At 34.4% G+C, this 17,645-nt stretch overlaps 1 protein-coding gene across 1 annotated transcript in view; it reads left to right on the forward strand.

Annotated features, from left to right (window-relative positions):
- The window catches only part of IL1RAPL1 (interleukin 1 receptor accessory protein like 1), a 1,495,797-nt gene that overhangs the window by 864,944 nt on the left and 613,208 nt on the right, over positions 1-17,645 (forward strand). Inside the window, exons 4-5 of the mRNA XM_045089428.1 lie at positions 333-519; positions 4,959-5,112. Coding sequence (XP_044945363.1) covers positions 333-519; positions 4,959-5,112 — 341 coding nt within the window. The remainder of the gene's footprint in view (positions 1-332; positions 520-4,958; positions 5,113-17,645) is intronic.

Here is a 17,645-nt window from a genome sequence, read left to right on the forward strand (position 1 = left end):
TTACAGAAATCCCTATGAAACGTTTTTTCAAACCACACTTGTATATAATATGAAACAATTTTCTAAGAAATGAATAATACACAAATGGCTTTGTAGAACTAGGCATTGTTTAGCTTTCTGACAAAAAAGATCCCTGTGGACTAAGCCATGACACCTTAACATTAATTAATCAATGGAGTTTTTTTTTTTCTTTTCTCTCTCCCTCTCCTCCTTTCTCTCTCTGCCTCTCTCTGTGTCTCTGTGTCTGTCTCTTTTAGTGAAGTACACGTACTGCTTGGTGGCACTTACTTTTTGTTCACACCAGACCACCTCTTTATTCTGCTTCATTACAGAAACTCCACTTACTGTATGAAAGTATCCATCTCGCTGACAGTGGGTGAAAATGACACAGGACTCTGCTACAATTCCAAAATGAAATACTTTGACAAAGCTGAACTTAGCAAAAGCAAGGAAATTTCATGCCGTGACATCGAAGATTTTTTACTACCAACCAGAGAACCTGAAATCCTATGGTATAAGGTATGTATTGTGCATGATTTTCTTCCTTATAAATAGATTAATGTGTATCTTATTCTTGAACTAGCTGGATAAAAAAGTTTTATGGGTATGATGAAGTTAAGCTCTATCTTCCTGAAATACTACAGAAGGTTGTGCTGGTCATTATAAGATTTCAAAGCAATATCTTTGATAAATGCTAGTTGGTATTTGTATTGATGATCCCTGCAATAAGCTGTTGTGTTTATGTTCATAGCTCATTTATACTGTTCTTTCAAGTCCATTATAATCTGTGGTTGATAATTCAGAATTAGAATACATTAAGCATTCCTTTCAGAGCTCTTCATATAAACACTCCTAATGTTTTCAAACAAGGAAAGGATTGATTTACTTCTATGAAAAAATGGTAAAATGGCTTTATTGAAATGTTCTGTATAATGGAAGTATATTTGTGTATATTCCAATCCTTTTCATATAAAAGCATATATATTTTTAAAAACCCGAGGGAAATTCATAACATTATAAAAATAGTGCTAGATAACTTTTTCTCAAAAAACAAAAGAAACTTCAGACTTAAGGAGAATAATCCAACCCTTGTCCTTCCTATCATATAATTGACTTTTTTGAATTTTAATATGAGAACATACCCTTCAGCTTATTTATACCATCAAAGAAATTTTTGTTATTGAGTATATCAAGAAATACAATATAGCTGCTATGAATATTTTTCTGGAATATTATATCCATGATTTAAAGAGTACTAGTAGAAAATTTGCTTTGTTCGACTCCCCAGAAATAGGGATGTAGGAAGCATGACCTCTTAGTAACTAGATCCACCGATACCACTATGTCATGAGTTCAAAACTTATGAGAAATTTAAAAAGAAACAAATCTTTAACAATTTTTAAAAAGATTTTATTTATTTATTTGACACACAGAGATCACAAGTAGGCGGAGAGACAGGCTGAGAGAGAGAGAGGAGCGAGCAGGCTCCCCGCTGAGCAGAGAGCCCGATTTGGGGCTCGATCCCAGGACCCTGGGATCATGACCTGGGCCGAAGGCAAAGGCTTTAACTTACTTAGCCACCCAGGTAACAATTTTTAAAGGATTTGCTATAATTAGCAATGCCCTTCTCTGAGTAAGACTTAATTTTGATTCTTGATAACAAGCAATGGAGGATTCAAAATGTCAAGGGGACTACTGAAATATTTTTCTACTTTTCCATTGAATTTCTATCCTAGACACTGTCAAACAGCCCTCAAGCATTAGCCCTACTAATCTCTGTTTCTGCACAGATGAAGTTTACTTTTCCTCCTTTTTAAAATTGTGTATGTCTCACCCCAATTCTCAGTGGTTTGGCTGCTTTCCACAAGTAGATTCTTAGCAAACCCTGATGATTGCCTCAAAGACAAGAGGTATTAGGGGAGTTTAACTCAAAGTATCTAAGAACAGATGTTTTTCTAGTAGTCATGTATGTATATTTGTCTTCTTCTACACACACACACACACTCTCTCTCTCTCAATATTTAAAATGGCTGGCCTCACATTGCTCCTTTAGTCATGTTTCCACCATCAACCCAGTCATTGTGAACTTAAGCTATAAAGACTGTCACTAGTGGAGTGATGGGTCGAAATGCAGTATGTATGGAACTTGAAAGCCTTGCAACAATCCAAATGTTTTTCCATAGTTAAGATGATATATATTCTGTATTCATTATATATATTTGTGTGAGAATGTGTGTGTGTATATATATATATATACATGTATACATATATATACACACACATTCTATATATATATGTACATATATACATATATACACACATATAGATATACACATATACATATACATATATATGTATACATATATATACATATATATACATTCTCACACAAATATATATAATGATATACATTTGTGTATAGTATAATGTATACACATATGTAGACGTGTACACATATATATGTATATATGTACACACATATATATATATGTGTGTGTATATATATATAAAAAATCTTTTGCAATTATGACAGTTTATGCAACTAATATGAGATATATAAGATGTATTTTTTGGTCTGAAATAACCAGATAACTCTCTTCCATGTATATGAAGACATTGAACCACATAATCAAAATAATAGTCTGGAAAAATTTGATTTGGCAAAATTTTTTTTAGAAATAATACCTCTGAACCGTGTCAGAGGGCTTAAAGCTATTTTATCCTCATGGCATTGATTTCAAATCTGGCTAAAGGAAATAGACTTCTGTTCTGGCAAAAAGAGAAAGCTTCTGAGCCAACGTCATTAAAATCTAAAGCTTAATTTAGAGACCATAATTTGTTAGACCCATCAACAATGAAAATAGATGTTTATGGTACTGTAAAGACCATAAAGACATGTTGGCCATTTCTTTCACAAATTGTAGAATGTGCATGCTATAAGGGGAGAGAACTTTGTTCTAAGTGTATTCTTAAAAGATTTAAATACTAAAATAGAAACATTTTCTGCTACAGAATTAATTTTTCTATTTTATACCTAAAAAATATCTTATATTTTATGCTTTCAGTATCAAGTGTCAAGATGGTTAATTTCACAGTCAACAAATTTGGAGTATTTGCTTCTAAAGATTTATTTATTTATTTATTTGACAGACAGAGATTACAAGTAGACAGAGAGGCAGTCAGAGAGAGGAGGAAGCAGGCTCCCTGCTGAGCAGAGAGCCCGATGCGGGACTCGATCCCAGGACCCTGAGATCATGACCTGAGCCGAAGGCAGCGGCCCAACCCACTGAGCCACCCAGGCGCCCCGGAGTATTTGCTTCTAAAAATGATGTTAGGAGTAATCTTAACAAGAGTCCTTTTTCTTATATCTTCTTTTTTAAAAATTTTATTTAATTTTAGTTTTTCAGTGTTCCAAAATTCATTGTTTATGCACCACACCCAATGCTCCATGTGATACATGCCCTCCATAATACTTACTATCAGACTCACCAAACCCCAGCCCCTCTCCCCTCCAAAACCCTCAGCTGGTTTTTCAGAGTACACAGTCTTTCATGATTTGTCTCCCCCTCCAATTTCCCCCCACTCACTTCCGCTCTCTATCTCCCCATGTCTTCTGTGTTATTCCTTATGCTCCACAAATAAGTGAAACCATATGATAATTGACTCTCTCTGCTTGACTTATTTTATTCAGCATAATCTTTTCCAGTCCCATCCATGTTGATACAAAAGTTGGGTATTCATCCTTTCTGATAGAGGCATAATACTCCATAGTATATATAGACCATATCTTCTTTATCCATTCGTCCATTGAAGGACATCTTGGCTCTTTCCACAGTTCGGTGACTGTGGCCATTGTTGCTATGAACATTGGGGTACAGATGGCCCTTCTTTTCACTACATCTGTGTCTTTGGGATAAATACCCAGTGGTGCAATTGCAGGGTCATAGGGTAACTCTATTTTTAATTTCTTTTTTTTATATATATATATTTTTATTTTTTATTATTTTTTTAAAGATTTTTATTTATTTATTTGACAGAGAGAGATCACAAGTAGAGAGAGAGGAGGAAGCAGGCTCCCTGCTGAGCAGAGAGCCAGATGCGGGACTCCATCCCAGGACTCTGAGATCATGACCTGAGCCGAAGGCAGCGGCTCAACCCACTGAGCCACCCAGGCGCCCCTCTATTTTTAATTTCTTAAGGAATCTCCTTCTTAAGGAATTCCTCCTTCTTAAGGAAATTCCTTAAGAAATTGGCTTCATTAAGATTCCTTAAGAAGTTGGCTGCACCAACTTTCATTCCCACCAACAGTGTAAGAAATCAATGTATATCTGATTTAGACACACTAATCTTAGAAGTCAATAAATTGACTCTTGCTAGGGACACCTGAGTGGCTCAGTTGGTTAAGCATTTGGCTCAGGTCATGATCTAATGGTCCTGAGATTAAGCCCAGTGTGGAGCCTCATGTAAAGCCTCCTTAGGATTCTCTCTCCCCTCTCCCCCTCTTCCTTTGCCCCTCCCCAACACAAGCACCTGCGCTCTCTCTCTTAAAAAAAATGACTTTTACTAAAAAACCCTCTTTTCAAACTGAGGTACCTGATCTCCATGAGATGTGGAGAAGTATGAAAATTTTTAGAATTAATCTCAAACTCTTTAGCCCTTTAAAATATAAATTTAGAAGCTTTGGGGTGGGCGTCTGGGTGGCTCAGTTGGTTAGGCAACTGCCTTCAGCTCAGGTCATGATTCTGGAGTCCTGGGATCAAGTCCCACATCAGGCTCCCTGCTCAGCAAGGAGTCTGCTTCTCCCACTGATCTCTTTCCTCTCATGCTCTCTATCAAATAAATACATAAAATCTTAAAAAAAAAATAAATTTAGAAGCTTTGGGGTTATTTATTTAAAATACTCTTCTCTGTTTCTCAGTTATTGTACTTACTACAGAAATTCTGTGTTTTTCATGCAGGAATGTAGGACAAAAACATGGAGGCCAAGTATTGTCTTCAAAAGAGATACGTTGCTTATAAGAGAAGTCAGAGAAGATGACATCGGAAATTACACCTGCGAATTAAAATATGGAGGCTTTGTTGTGAGACGAACTACTGAATTAACTGTTACAGGTAATCATAGTCTTCAGTATTTCATTTGCAAGTAACAAAACTACCATTTTAAGTTGACTTTTTGTGCTGTACATTGATTTTTTCAAATCTATGCAACGAAAAAAGTACTTAACCAAATAGCTGAGTGGCTTCCTATAAGGTTAAATTTATTTCTCCTTGCTTTTAAATCATCTTGTGCTGAAATGCATTTGAAAGTTTAAAGAAAATATGCTTAGGGAATTATAGAAATGTTAGCTTTTGAAAGTACTTGAAATAATGAGTTCACATTTTTAGAAAATTATGCTTATATTTTGTAATGTCATTTTGGGGAACGTTTTCTAAGGTGTTAAAATAGAATGTATGACATCTACCTCTGTCTTCCTGTTTTGTCCCCAAAAATAGAAAAATTACTATCTTATTGATTTTCCTTTTTATAAATCTGACATATGAGTTCTCATGAACTTGAGAACAACATAATTGCAGGGGCAATAATTGAATAATTGCATGAGATGCAGTGAATGGTGTCATTCCTGTCTCTGGTTGCTAAGGTAGAAGGGCATGAGAAGAAGATTCAGAACTCTGTATATAATCATGAATTTACAGCTCACTAGTCACATGACCTTGCTGGACTTAGCACAACCTTCACAATATCAGTTTCTTCATGTTTAAAATGCGATGGTAAAATTTGTCTTGTATAGTTCATAGGAGTTTTGCAAGGATCTAATGAAGTAATATAAGCTGAATGAAATCAGTTTGTATAATACCAAGTTATAGCCAAAGGTACATTATGGTCATTTGATGTCTTGTAACATATTGTTTTCATACCCTTTTTTTGCTTTATGGTTTGAATCTCTAAAAGTGGTGACAAGAGGAAAAAAGGGGATAAATAAGAGCAATATTAGGGAGTTAGAGACATTTTTCTCATCTTACTGCGATTCTTCTAAGTGACTTTTTTCACAATAATATTTACAAAATATATACAAATAAGTTGACAAAGGATACCATATACTGCAAAGAGATTTTCATTTGTTCATTGATGCACTTTATATAATTTTCCTATATATGAAAAGTGTTTTGTGGTAGTCACCTTCATCTTATAATAATTGTCTTTCTTTCAAGCTTGGAAATTATGATATATTTAGATTTAAAAACTACAATTTCAAGAAATCTATTTGATGAATTGTAATTATTCTGATCTAAAGAAAATTCAGTTAAAATTTGGTACTCTTTGGTAATGACTTTGATAAATATTAGGCCCAGTAAATAATTGCCACTTGCAATATATGATATATTTAAATATTAAACATACATTCAGCCTTACATTGTGTACATATAGTATGCATTTGTGTATTTATAAGTAGTTTGGTTTTCAGTTTTGCTGTGTTTAATAGGTTTCTGTATAGAAAATTACATTTAACACTTTATCACTCTACCTCCCTGTCTTTTTCATGAAACAGTGAAAAATATAGCTGTTTATACTTGAGTTCTCTTTACAATAAATATTTAGGTTTTTATTATTAATTTTTTGCTTTCAATCTATACTGAAGTACATTTTTCCAAGAGTAGGTATGGAGATGAAGGAATTTAAGAATACATTGAAAAAATCTATTGCATAAAGAATATAGAATATATTTCTAGTCTTTATTCTTTGGGATATAAAGCTAATCCTTGATAAGCACATCTCTTCCTTTTCTAGAAACATTAGGATACTAAACTGCTATCTAGGAGCACCTGGGTGGCTCAGCCATTAAGCTTCTGCCTTCATCTCGGGTCATGATCTAAGGGTTCTGGGATTGAGTCCAAAGTTCCGTACCGGGCTCCCTGCTCCGCAGAAAGCCTGCTTCTCCCTCTCCCACTCTTGTGTGTCTCTCTTGCTGTCTCTTTCACTTTGTCAAATAAATAAATAAAATATTTAAAAATATAAACCACTGTCTATTAAGAGGTGATGAAAAAATCTTACAGAGACTAGAAACTAGGTCCCCAATGATGAAATGACTTAAATGGGGCTAATTTGGATAACCAATAATAGAATTGTTTTCTTCTAAATGCTACCCAGGGCTACTATATTTTCCTAACTTAATTTCTTTTTAAGAAATATCTTTTAAATATCTCTTTTTCTTTACTTGAAAAGAGGGGAAAACTATTCTGTATTATCTAGGAGGAAGTAGGTGTAAGTTTTAATGAAAATTTTCGTTCAAATGATTATCCTGAATACCTTTCTAATTCAAGCAGCCTTACTGGTGACATTAATTTGGGCATCTAAGTTACGAAGCCAAGTTTCATACATATATGAAATTTGGGGTGAATGGGAGAACTCCATGACCAATAATTTAAAATGTTATGTATTAGAATATATTTTAAGTATTAACAAGCCTATTAGAAAGATCTCTTTTTTCATAACCTTGCTCTAGTGTGACTATAAATGTGGCCCATAGCCAATTGAGACAACAACTCTTAGAATCCAAATTGTATCTTACTAAAGCTGCAAAGGTGGGAAGTTCTCTGGATGATAATTAACCAGTGTTTTTTATCTTAATTTTCTGCATACCATGATCATATTATATTTAATGTAAATATTATGCAAGGTATGGTATCATTTCATTTCAGTGGATGTGCAATAGCTGATGATAAATGTTTTAAGATGTGTTAGAATGTGTTTCTTTAAAATAAATAATTCCATATATGAAGAGAAAAGGAAATTTGTAGATAAATTGGCTAAATGTGCAGGCAGTATTGTGAGCTTTTATGGGAGATCTTTCACTTACTAAAAGTTTGTGTGTCTACTTAAGTGAAGTAGTGGTTTAGGAAAACACTACTAAGGGTGACTGGGTGGATCAGTTGGTTAAGTGTCAGATTTTGGCTCCTAGAGTCTTGGGATCCCTGCTGAGTGGGGAGTCTGCTTGTCTGTCTCCCTCTGCCTCTCCCCCTGCTCTTTTTATCTATCTTCTCTCTCTTTCTCTCTCTCTCCCTCTCTCTCTCTCTCTCTCTGTCTGTCTCACTCCCTCTCTTTCTCATATAATTTTTTTAAATTAAATGAAAGGAAACAGATCACAGTGAAAAAATAATAAACCTGCTCATCACTGTTGGTATACTTTCAACAATTTAAGATGTTTCAGCATCACCTGTAGCCTCCACCCTCTTCTCTAAACACTGAAGGTTTTACCGTTTTCCAAATATCCTCCCTCTGGGCCCTTACTCCTGGGGTGCTTCTTCTGGAATGCTTTTCCTTGTGCATTGTCACAAGGCTGATTCTTACTCTTCCTTCAAGGAATAGCTAAAATGTTCCCTTTGTTTGGAGGCATGTGGTGCTTCATGCCTTTGTAGCATGGAGAATTTTGTAATACCCTTTGTGGCATCTACCACATTGCATTGTCACTGTTGATGCTCCTGTCCTTCCACGAGAATATGAGCTACTTTCAGTGAGAGGAATGTCTTCTTTTTAATAATCATTTTATTTTAGACCAGTTTTACATTTACAGAAAACTTGCAAAGACAGTAGAGAGAGATCCCATATACCCCACATCCAGTTTCCCCTGTTATTAATGCCTAATGTTAGTATGGCACATTTATTACCATTAATGAATCAATATCAACAAATTATCAACTACAGTCCATATTCTATTCAGATTTCCTTAGTTTTATGCCTAATAGTCCTTTTTTGTTTAGGACACCCATCCAGGATAGTGCATTACATTTAATTGTCATGTCTCTTTAGGCTTCTTTTGGCTGTGACTATTTCTGATTTCTCCCATTTTTGATGATTTTGATAATTTCAAGGAGTACTTGACATATATATTGTAGATTGTCCTTCAAGTGTGATTTGTTCAATATGTTTCTCATTATTAGACTTAGGTTATATGTTCTTAGAAGATCACAGAGGTCAAATCACAACTTAGCATTCCTTCGGTGTGATTTATTGCCACTGATGCCGACCTTTAATCACCTGCAGCAACTTTTTTTTTTTTTTAATCACTTTAATCACCTCAGTAGTGAGCTTTTGCTGCTGCAAGGTTAGTTGCTGCCCCTCCTTTCCACACTTCAGTCTTTGGAAAGAAGTCATGATCTGCAGTTCACATTTAAGGAATGGGGAGTTAGGCCCTCACCTCTCTGAAGGCTAATGATCTACATAAATTATTTGGAATTTTTCTATACCTCCACCTTTATCTACTTAGTCACTTATTTATCTATATTAGTATGGACTCCTGGGTATTTATTTTATACTTTGGTTTATAATCCAACATCACATTATTTATTTTTGTGGCTCAAATTGTTGCAGCTGTGACCCTTAGGAACTCTTTTAGTGGACTTCATGTCCCTCTGACATTCACATGCTGTGTGTATGTATGTGTGTTTGTGTGTGTGTGTGTGTGTGTGTGTAAGAGAGAGAAAGAAAGAGAGATAGAGAGAGCACTTCCTTATTCTTGGGTCCTACAAGGTGTTCCAGGACTATCTTGTGTATTTCCTGCTTATGTCCTAGAATCAGTTATTTCTTCCAAAGAACACTTGCTGCTTTTATTGGAGAATAGTGCTAGAAACTAAGATCTGGGCATCAGAGGTACTCATTGCTACTAGAGTATAGCTACTTCTAAGACCTCTCAGTTGACAGAGTAAGGAGATATGTGTGTTCTAATCCAGGTATTTACACATCTATAAATGCTACTATATGTAACATCTGTATCTATATTAAACTAAACATGAATTCATACTTGAGATATCTCAATATTGCCATAGATATTACCATAGGGATCATTCTAGCCTCTTCCCCTTGCTTCTCTGTAGCCTCCCTAATAGTGAGAAACCTGTTTCCCACCATCTTTCATTCATTAACTTAACTGTTCACTTCCAGTATAGATGTATAATGTATAATATATAATGACCTCTACTCCTGTGGGAAGCAACTTTATAAAATAGGGTATAATGGATATGTACAATTTATTTTGCCTTGAGTCTTACAGAATATATTCATTTGCAAAGGTACTTAGGTCACCACCATTCCCCCACCCCGCAACCACTTCATTGCAGCTGTGTCAAACATTTGTGATATAATTTGGTTGTTTTATCCCATTCTGCGTTCCATACTCATATCTTCCATCCTCCTAATTGATGTCTTTAAAATTTTTCATACATTGAAGTTTGTAGGGGAAGAGAAATAGTTTTCCCTCTACCCCTTTGAGTTTTTGTCTGAGAGTCCCTGTAATAAAAGATTAACAAGAGAAAAACAAATGGAAATTTATTATCATGACTACCTAATGCATACATGGAAGATACCCAAAGAAACTGAATACCTCCCTGAGATGGCCCACACCACCCCCTCAAATACCGTGTTCAGCTAAAAACAAAAGGTTGGATGGGGGACATTCATAGGAGGTTACCAGGAAAAGCCTGGTTAAAAATAGTTAGTCTTAGTCTGTGCCTTACTTCTCCAATGACAAGATTTTCTGGACATTTAGAGCTATCCTTCTTTTCTTGGTACAGAGAGACATCTTTACCAGTGGATATTTCCCTTATAAATGTAAATTTCCCATACAAAAAGGTAACTCCTACTTTGTTTTCACAGGTTCCATGTGTGCAGTTTCTCAAAATAATCCTTAGTGCTAACAGACAAATTTTGAGGTGGCATATCCTGGTACCATGTATTCCCACCTTTGAAACTTACCTGAGAAGTTTCAAAGTCCCAGAAGCTGAGTTAGGATGTTGCTCCATGCCTTAATGAGCCAGTCTTAGTCCTGAGAATAGGGTAGTTCAGTTGAAGAGTTGTGTCTTATTTCAGGAGGTGGTGTTGCAGATGAACTCCCAAAATTAGGTCTATTTCGTGTAAGCAGTTAGGTGTTAAATAAGAGGCATTTCTATGGAAACATGAGAAAAACAAAAGTTAATGATTGGAACAGATTAGAAACCTAGTTTCTGAATTTTGAGGTCAGCAAATTGAAGATTTTGGATATTGGGCTCAGAGGATCTTTTGGCTTTTGTGGTAAAAAAAAATAGCTATTAAAATTTACCATTTAACCATATTTAAGTGCACAGTTTAGTGGAATTAAGTTCATTCTCATTTTTGTGGGACAATCACCACCATCTGTCTCTAGAATTTTTTTTTATCTTTCCAAACTGAAACCCTGTACCCAATAAACAGTAAGTCTCCATTCCTTCCCACCCACCCCCATCCCCCAGCCTCTGGCAACCATCACTCTATCTTCTGTAACTATGAAACTGACCATTCTAGGTCCCTCAAGTAAGTGGGATTATGCACTATTTGTCCTTGTTTACATGGCTTATTTCACTTGGTATAGTTAAGGCCTTCAGGGTTCACCAGTGATAGCCCATTTCTTTCTAACACTCAGTAGTTTTTCACTGGTTTCACCATGGTTTGTCCATTCATCTATTGAATGGTACATCTTGGGTGCTTCCATATTTGGGAGATAATAAATAAAGCCTATAATATAATTTTTATACATGTTTTTGTGTGGACATATATTTCCAAATTAGCTGAGGAAATGCTTAGGGATGTAATTCCTGGAGTGTATGGAAAGATTATATTTAGCTTTGTAAGGAGCTGCTGTTTGGATTTTACCTTTCCAGTGGATCTGTAGTGGCATTCATCATTGTTTTAATTCCCAATTCCCTAATAATAAATGATTTTGAACATACTTTTATTTGAATATTTGACCTTTTTTGTATCTTCTTTGCTCTAGTGTCTGTTCAGGTATCTTAGCCATTTTTCCTTGGGATGTTTGCATTTTAGTGCTCAGTTTTAAGAATTCTTTATATATTTTTGATATAAGCATTTAATTAGATATATGTCTTGCAAATATTTTCTCCCAGTCTGTAGCTTGTCTTGATTTTCTTAACAATGATTTTCAAAGAGCATAGGTTTAGATTTTTATTTCAGTTCTCTTCTTTTCTTTTTTGAATTCTTGTATACAAACTTAATTCTACACATTTCTTCTAAACTCTATTTTGCTGCATCCTACAAATTTTCAAAGTTGCCTTTTCATTAGTACAAAATAATTGTTAATTTATGTTGAAAAATCTTCTTTGATCCATGTGTTATTTAGAAATGTATTAATTTCTAAATATTTGGCGATTTTCTCAAGGAATTTTTTGTCACTGATTTCTAGTTTATTTCCATTGTGGTTTGAGCACATATTCTATGTGATTTCTATCAAATAAATCAAATTTTTAAAAAATTTGTTAAAGTATATGTTATGATGGAGCATATGATTTTTCTTGGTGTCTCATGAATGCATATTTTGCTATTGTTGAATTGAATATTCTATAAATATAAATTAAAGCAAGTTTATGTATAGTGTTATTAAAGTCAACTATATCTTTGATTTTCTACTTATTTGATATCTCAATTACTGAAAGTAATGTGTTAAAATCCCCAACTATGGTAATGAATTTATCTGTTTATTCTTTCAATTCTAAAGGCTTTTGCCTCATAATTTTGATGCTCTGCTCTTAAGAGCATGTGTGTTTAGGATTGTCATGTCTACTTGGAGAATCGATCTTTTTGTCACTATGTAATGTCTCTGTTGATTATTTGGCCTGTTTTGAAGTTGGCTTTGTCTGAAATGGATATACCTAGCTTTCTTGTGATTAGTATTTGCACAGTTTATCTCTTCATTTCAATTTTAACCTATTAGCTCTTTATATTTAAAGTAGGTTTCTTATAGACAATGTACAGTTGGATTTTTATTTTTATTTTCCACTTTGGCATTCTCTTTTTTTTAACTGGTGTATTTGGATTCTTACATATAAGGTGATTATTAAAATTGTTGGATTAATGTATGTCATTGTTTGTCTGTGTTTTCAATTTGTTGAACTTATTCTATGTTTCTTTCCCCCTATCTTTTCTGCTTTCTCTGGTTTTAATTGAACATTTTGTATGGTTTCCTTTTATCTCTCCTTTATTAATGTCAATTTTACTATAAAAATTACTTTCAGAGGTTGCCCTGGATATCCCAATATGTAATTTTAACCAGTCTTAGACTGTTATCAAAAAATACTCTATAGGGCGCCTGGGTGGCTCAGTGGGTTAAGCCGCTGCCTTCGGCTCAGGTCATGATCTCAGGGTCCTGGGATCCAGGCCTGCATCGGGCTCTCTGCTCAGCAGGGAGTCTGCTTCCCTCTCTCTCTCTCTGCCTACCTCTCCATCTACTTGTGATTTCTCTCTGTCAAATAAATAAATAAAATCTTTAAAAAAAATACTCTATAATGGAACATCTGTGTGGCTCAGTCGTTAAACGTCTGCCTTCAGCTCAGGTCATGATCCCAGGATCCTGGGATCAGCAGCATGGAGCTCCTTGCTCGAGGGGGGGGGATGCTTCTCCCTCTTCCACTCCCCTTGCTTGTATTCCCTCTCTCACTGTCTCTCTTTCTGTCAAATAAATAAATAAAATCCTTTAAAAAATATTCTATAACTTTGTATGTACTACAGGTATCTTATTACAGAATATTCCCAGTTCCTCCGTCTTATCCTTTATAACATTGTTGTCATTTATTTCATGTATTTATATGCCATAATCACTCAATAAATTATTGTTATTGTTTTAAATAGTTACAGATCAACTTATACCAAGATAAATAAAATATCTTATTTTACTGTCATTTATTCCTTCTGACACTCTTATTTTCTTTATGTAGATCCAAGTTCCTAACCTATATATTTTCCTTCTGCCTCAGTGAGTTGTTTTAACATCACCTGCAATGAAGGTTTGGTAGTTGTGGTGAATTTTCTCGTTTTTGTTTTTCAAAGAATGCCTTTATTTCTCTTTCGCTTTTGAAGGAAAATTTTACTTGGATTCTAGATTGCTTTTCCCCCACTACTTTAAATATTCCACTTCACTCTCTTTACTTACATGTTTTTTTTCAGTGTTCCAAAATCCACTGTTCCATGCCCTCCTTAAAACCCACCACCAGGCTCACCTAACCCCCCACCCCTCTCCCCTCCAAAACCCTCAGTTTGTTTCTGAGTCCACAGTCTCTCATCGTTTGTCTCCCTCTCCGATTTCCCCCAACTCACTTCTCCTCTCCATCTCCCCATGTCCTCCCTGTTATTCCTTATGCTCTACAAATAAACAAAACCATAGGATAATTGGCTCTCTCTGCTTGACTTATTTCACTCAGCATAATCTCTTCTAGTCCCGTCCTTGGATTCTAGATTGCTGCTTTTTCTCCACGACTTTAAATATTCCACTCCATTCTCTTTTTATTTACATGTTTTTAGAAAAACTTTTCCTGCAGCTTAAGTTGATGTGTTTGGGTATAGTAATTTTGGCATTTTTCCCACTTGGTATTGTTTTAGCTTCATAAATTTCTAGTTTGGTGTCTTTCTTTAATTTTGCAAAATCCATGGCCATTATTATCCCAAATATTTCTTCTGGTCCATTCTCTCATTTTTCTCTTACCAGTATTCCAGTTCTTCATATATTAGGCCTTTTGAAATTATCCCACAGTTCTTGGATATTCTATTCAATTTTTTTCATTCTTTTTATCTTTTTGCATTTCAGTTTATGAAGTTTCTGTTGACCTTCTTTTAAGCTAATTCTTTCTTTCACTGTGTCCAGTATAATGACAAGCCCATAAAAGAATTCTTCATTTGTGTTACAGTGTTTTAATTCCTAGTATTTCCTTTTGATTCTTATTTAGAATTTCCATTTCTGTCTTTATATTACCCATCTGTTTTCTCATGTTATCTATTTTTCCATTGGAGCACTTAGCATATTAAACATAGTTATTTTAAATTCCCTGTATGAAAATGTCATTATCTACATCATTATCTATCTGAGTTTGGTTCTGACGGTTGTTGATGGAGTTCTTGGCTCCAGTGTCTGCTGCTCCAAATAAAAATCTTTTTATTTATGTGATTCTCTTGATTCACCTGTTTTTCCAAATTTGGGTATGTTTGTTTGCTCTGAAACTTCAGTTGTTTCAGAGTTTCAAGAAGAGTTTTTTGGTTTCCAGTTTTTTCCCCCATCTTTTTCTTGTTGTAATAATGAGAATGATGGCTACAAGCTATTTACATGTAGAAGCTTAAAGATAAAAATAAAGGACTGAATTTTTCTACCAAGATTTCTTCATTAATAGCTTTTAACATGTAGTGAAGTTTATCTAAGGTTTATTTTATTCTTAATTCCATATTCCATATATTAGCTACTTTTTCTGGACAAAAATGAATAAGTCTTTGTTGGAAAATACCTTTTTTTAAAAAAATGTCTGTTTTGATTTCAATCATTATTTAAAATATAATATGCAAAAGACCCTATATGAAGCTGTATACATTCTATTATGTACTTTTCTACTTTTTTTTAAAAGATTTTATTTATTTATTTGACAGAGAGAGATGACAAGCAGGCAGAGAGGCAGGCAGAGAGAGAGGAGGAAGCAGGCTCCCTGCTGAGCAGAGAGCCCGATGCGGGGCTCGATCCCAGGACCCTGATATCATGACCTGAGCCGAAGGCAGCATCTTAACCCACTGAGCCACCCAGGCACCTCATTTTTCTACTTTTTAAAATATATAATTTATTTGTGCTTATGTACAGTTTTTTTTTATCTTACTAAAAAATCCAGAATCCAGTCCAGCTTTCTTTACTTTTTTTTCTTTATTAGTGAAATATAACTAAGTGCACAAAATACAAACATGCAGCTAGCTAATTAGCATGCTATCAAATGAACCCACCTAGGTGAAGAAACTGAAACTTACAGGCATCCCAGAAGTCCTCTGTATAGTCTTCTAAATATAAACCCTTTCTTTCATGGCACTGATTATGTTAGTGTCATTGTGATTTTTAGGATATTTGTTTTCTTGTCTTTTAAGCTATCCTAGCTAATAGTGCATGCCTAAACAATATACCTAAAATTTTATTTGTTTTTGAAACTTATATTTGGGCCTACACATTGTATATTCTATTGTGTTTGGCTTTTTCAACTTCAGCTTTTATTTTAAAAATCCATCCCCGTGCAGTCGCACTACCAGCTATTTACCCAAAGAATACAAGAAAACTATTTCAAAGGGATACATGAACCCCTATGTTTATAGCAGCATTATTTACAGTAGCCAAATTATGGAAGCAGCCTAACTGTCCCTCACTTGAGGAATGGAGAAATATGTGAGATAGATATATATATATATATATATATATATATATATATGCAGTAGAGTATTATTCAACTATAAAAACTATTATTCAACTATAAAAAAGAATGAAATCCTGTCATTTGCATTGACATGGATGGAGCTAAAAAGTGTAATGCTAAGCAAAATAACTTAGAGAAAGACAAATACCATATGATTTCATTTGTATGTGAAATTAAGAAATAAGCAAAAAAAAAAAAAGCAAAGGGAAGAAATAGGGAGGGGGGAGAGAGTCAAAGCAAGAAACAGATTTTTAAAAAAATATTTTATTTGTTGATCTGAGAGAACACGAGCAGGGGGAGAGAGAGAGAGGGAGAAGCAGAGTCCCTGCTGAGGAGGGAGCCCAGTGAGGGACTCAATCCTAAGAACCCCGGATCATGACCTGAGCCCAAGGCAGATGCTTAACTGACTAAGCCACCCAAGCACCCCAGACTCTTAATTATAGAGAACAAACTGATTACTAGAGGGGAGCAGGGAGGAGGATGAGCTAAATAGGTGATACAAATTAAGGAGTGCACTTGTCATGATGAGCACAGGGTAATGTAGGAAACTGTTGACTTACTACATTGTACATTTAAAATTTATATAATGCTATATGTTAACTAACTGGAATTAAAATAAAAACTTTAAAAAATTTTTTTGAAAAGTCATCCATGTTACTTCATTTATCTGACATTTATTCATTACTTTTATAAATAGTATTCTGTTATATGAATATCTCCCAATTTATTGATAGACATTTGGGGTTTTCATTTTTTGTTAATGTAAGTAATATTGCCATAATCATCTTGTAAGCATAAACAGACACACATCAATTTTTCATTGTGCAATAATAGTTAGCGTTTATGTAGGACTTTTACCTGAGAGTGGATTTGCTTTTTCAAAGCGTGTATATTTTTAAATTTATTAGATATTGTTTGGGATGCTTTGGGTAATGGGCTTACTCCAACTAAATGAAATGAGTGAAAGAGGGGAGTAGTACTCCAAAGGAAAGTTGAGGTGGCAGAAGAAGGTGAAAAATGTTCAAGGATATAAACAGGAGATGTCCACTATTTGTAAACAGTATGATTTCTTAAAAATTATAAAATGAGTTTTCATATTCATAAAATTCTGTTGTGACTAGTATAACAATTTTCTGTACTTCAGTATTGCTAAATAAAAATATGAAAATACTCATTTTTGTATAAACTGTCATATTCTAGGATACCTTAAACTAAACTCAAACTCGTACTCAAATTATAGCTTTATTTTTTCTTCTGTGAATTTTATTATTTTTTATTATGTTCAGTTAGCCACCATATAGTATATCATTAGTTTCTGAAGTAGTGTTCAATGATTCATTAGTTGTATATAACACCCAGTGCTCATCACAACACGTGCCCTCCTTAATACCCATCACATCATCAAACTATAGCTTTAA

This window comes from Mustela putorius, unplaced genomic scaffold (assembly GCF_011764305.1).
Source record: "Mustela putorius furo isolate JIRA1106 unplaced genomic scaffold, ASM1176430v1.1 tig00003836_pilon_pilon_pilon, whole genome shotgun sequence".
Lineage (NCBI taxonomy): Eukaryota > Metazoa > Chordata > Mammalia > Carnivora > Mustelidae > Mustela > Mustela putorius.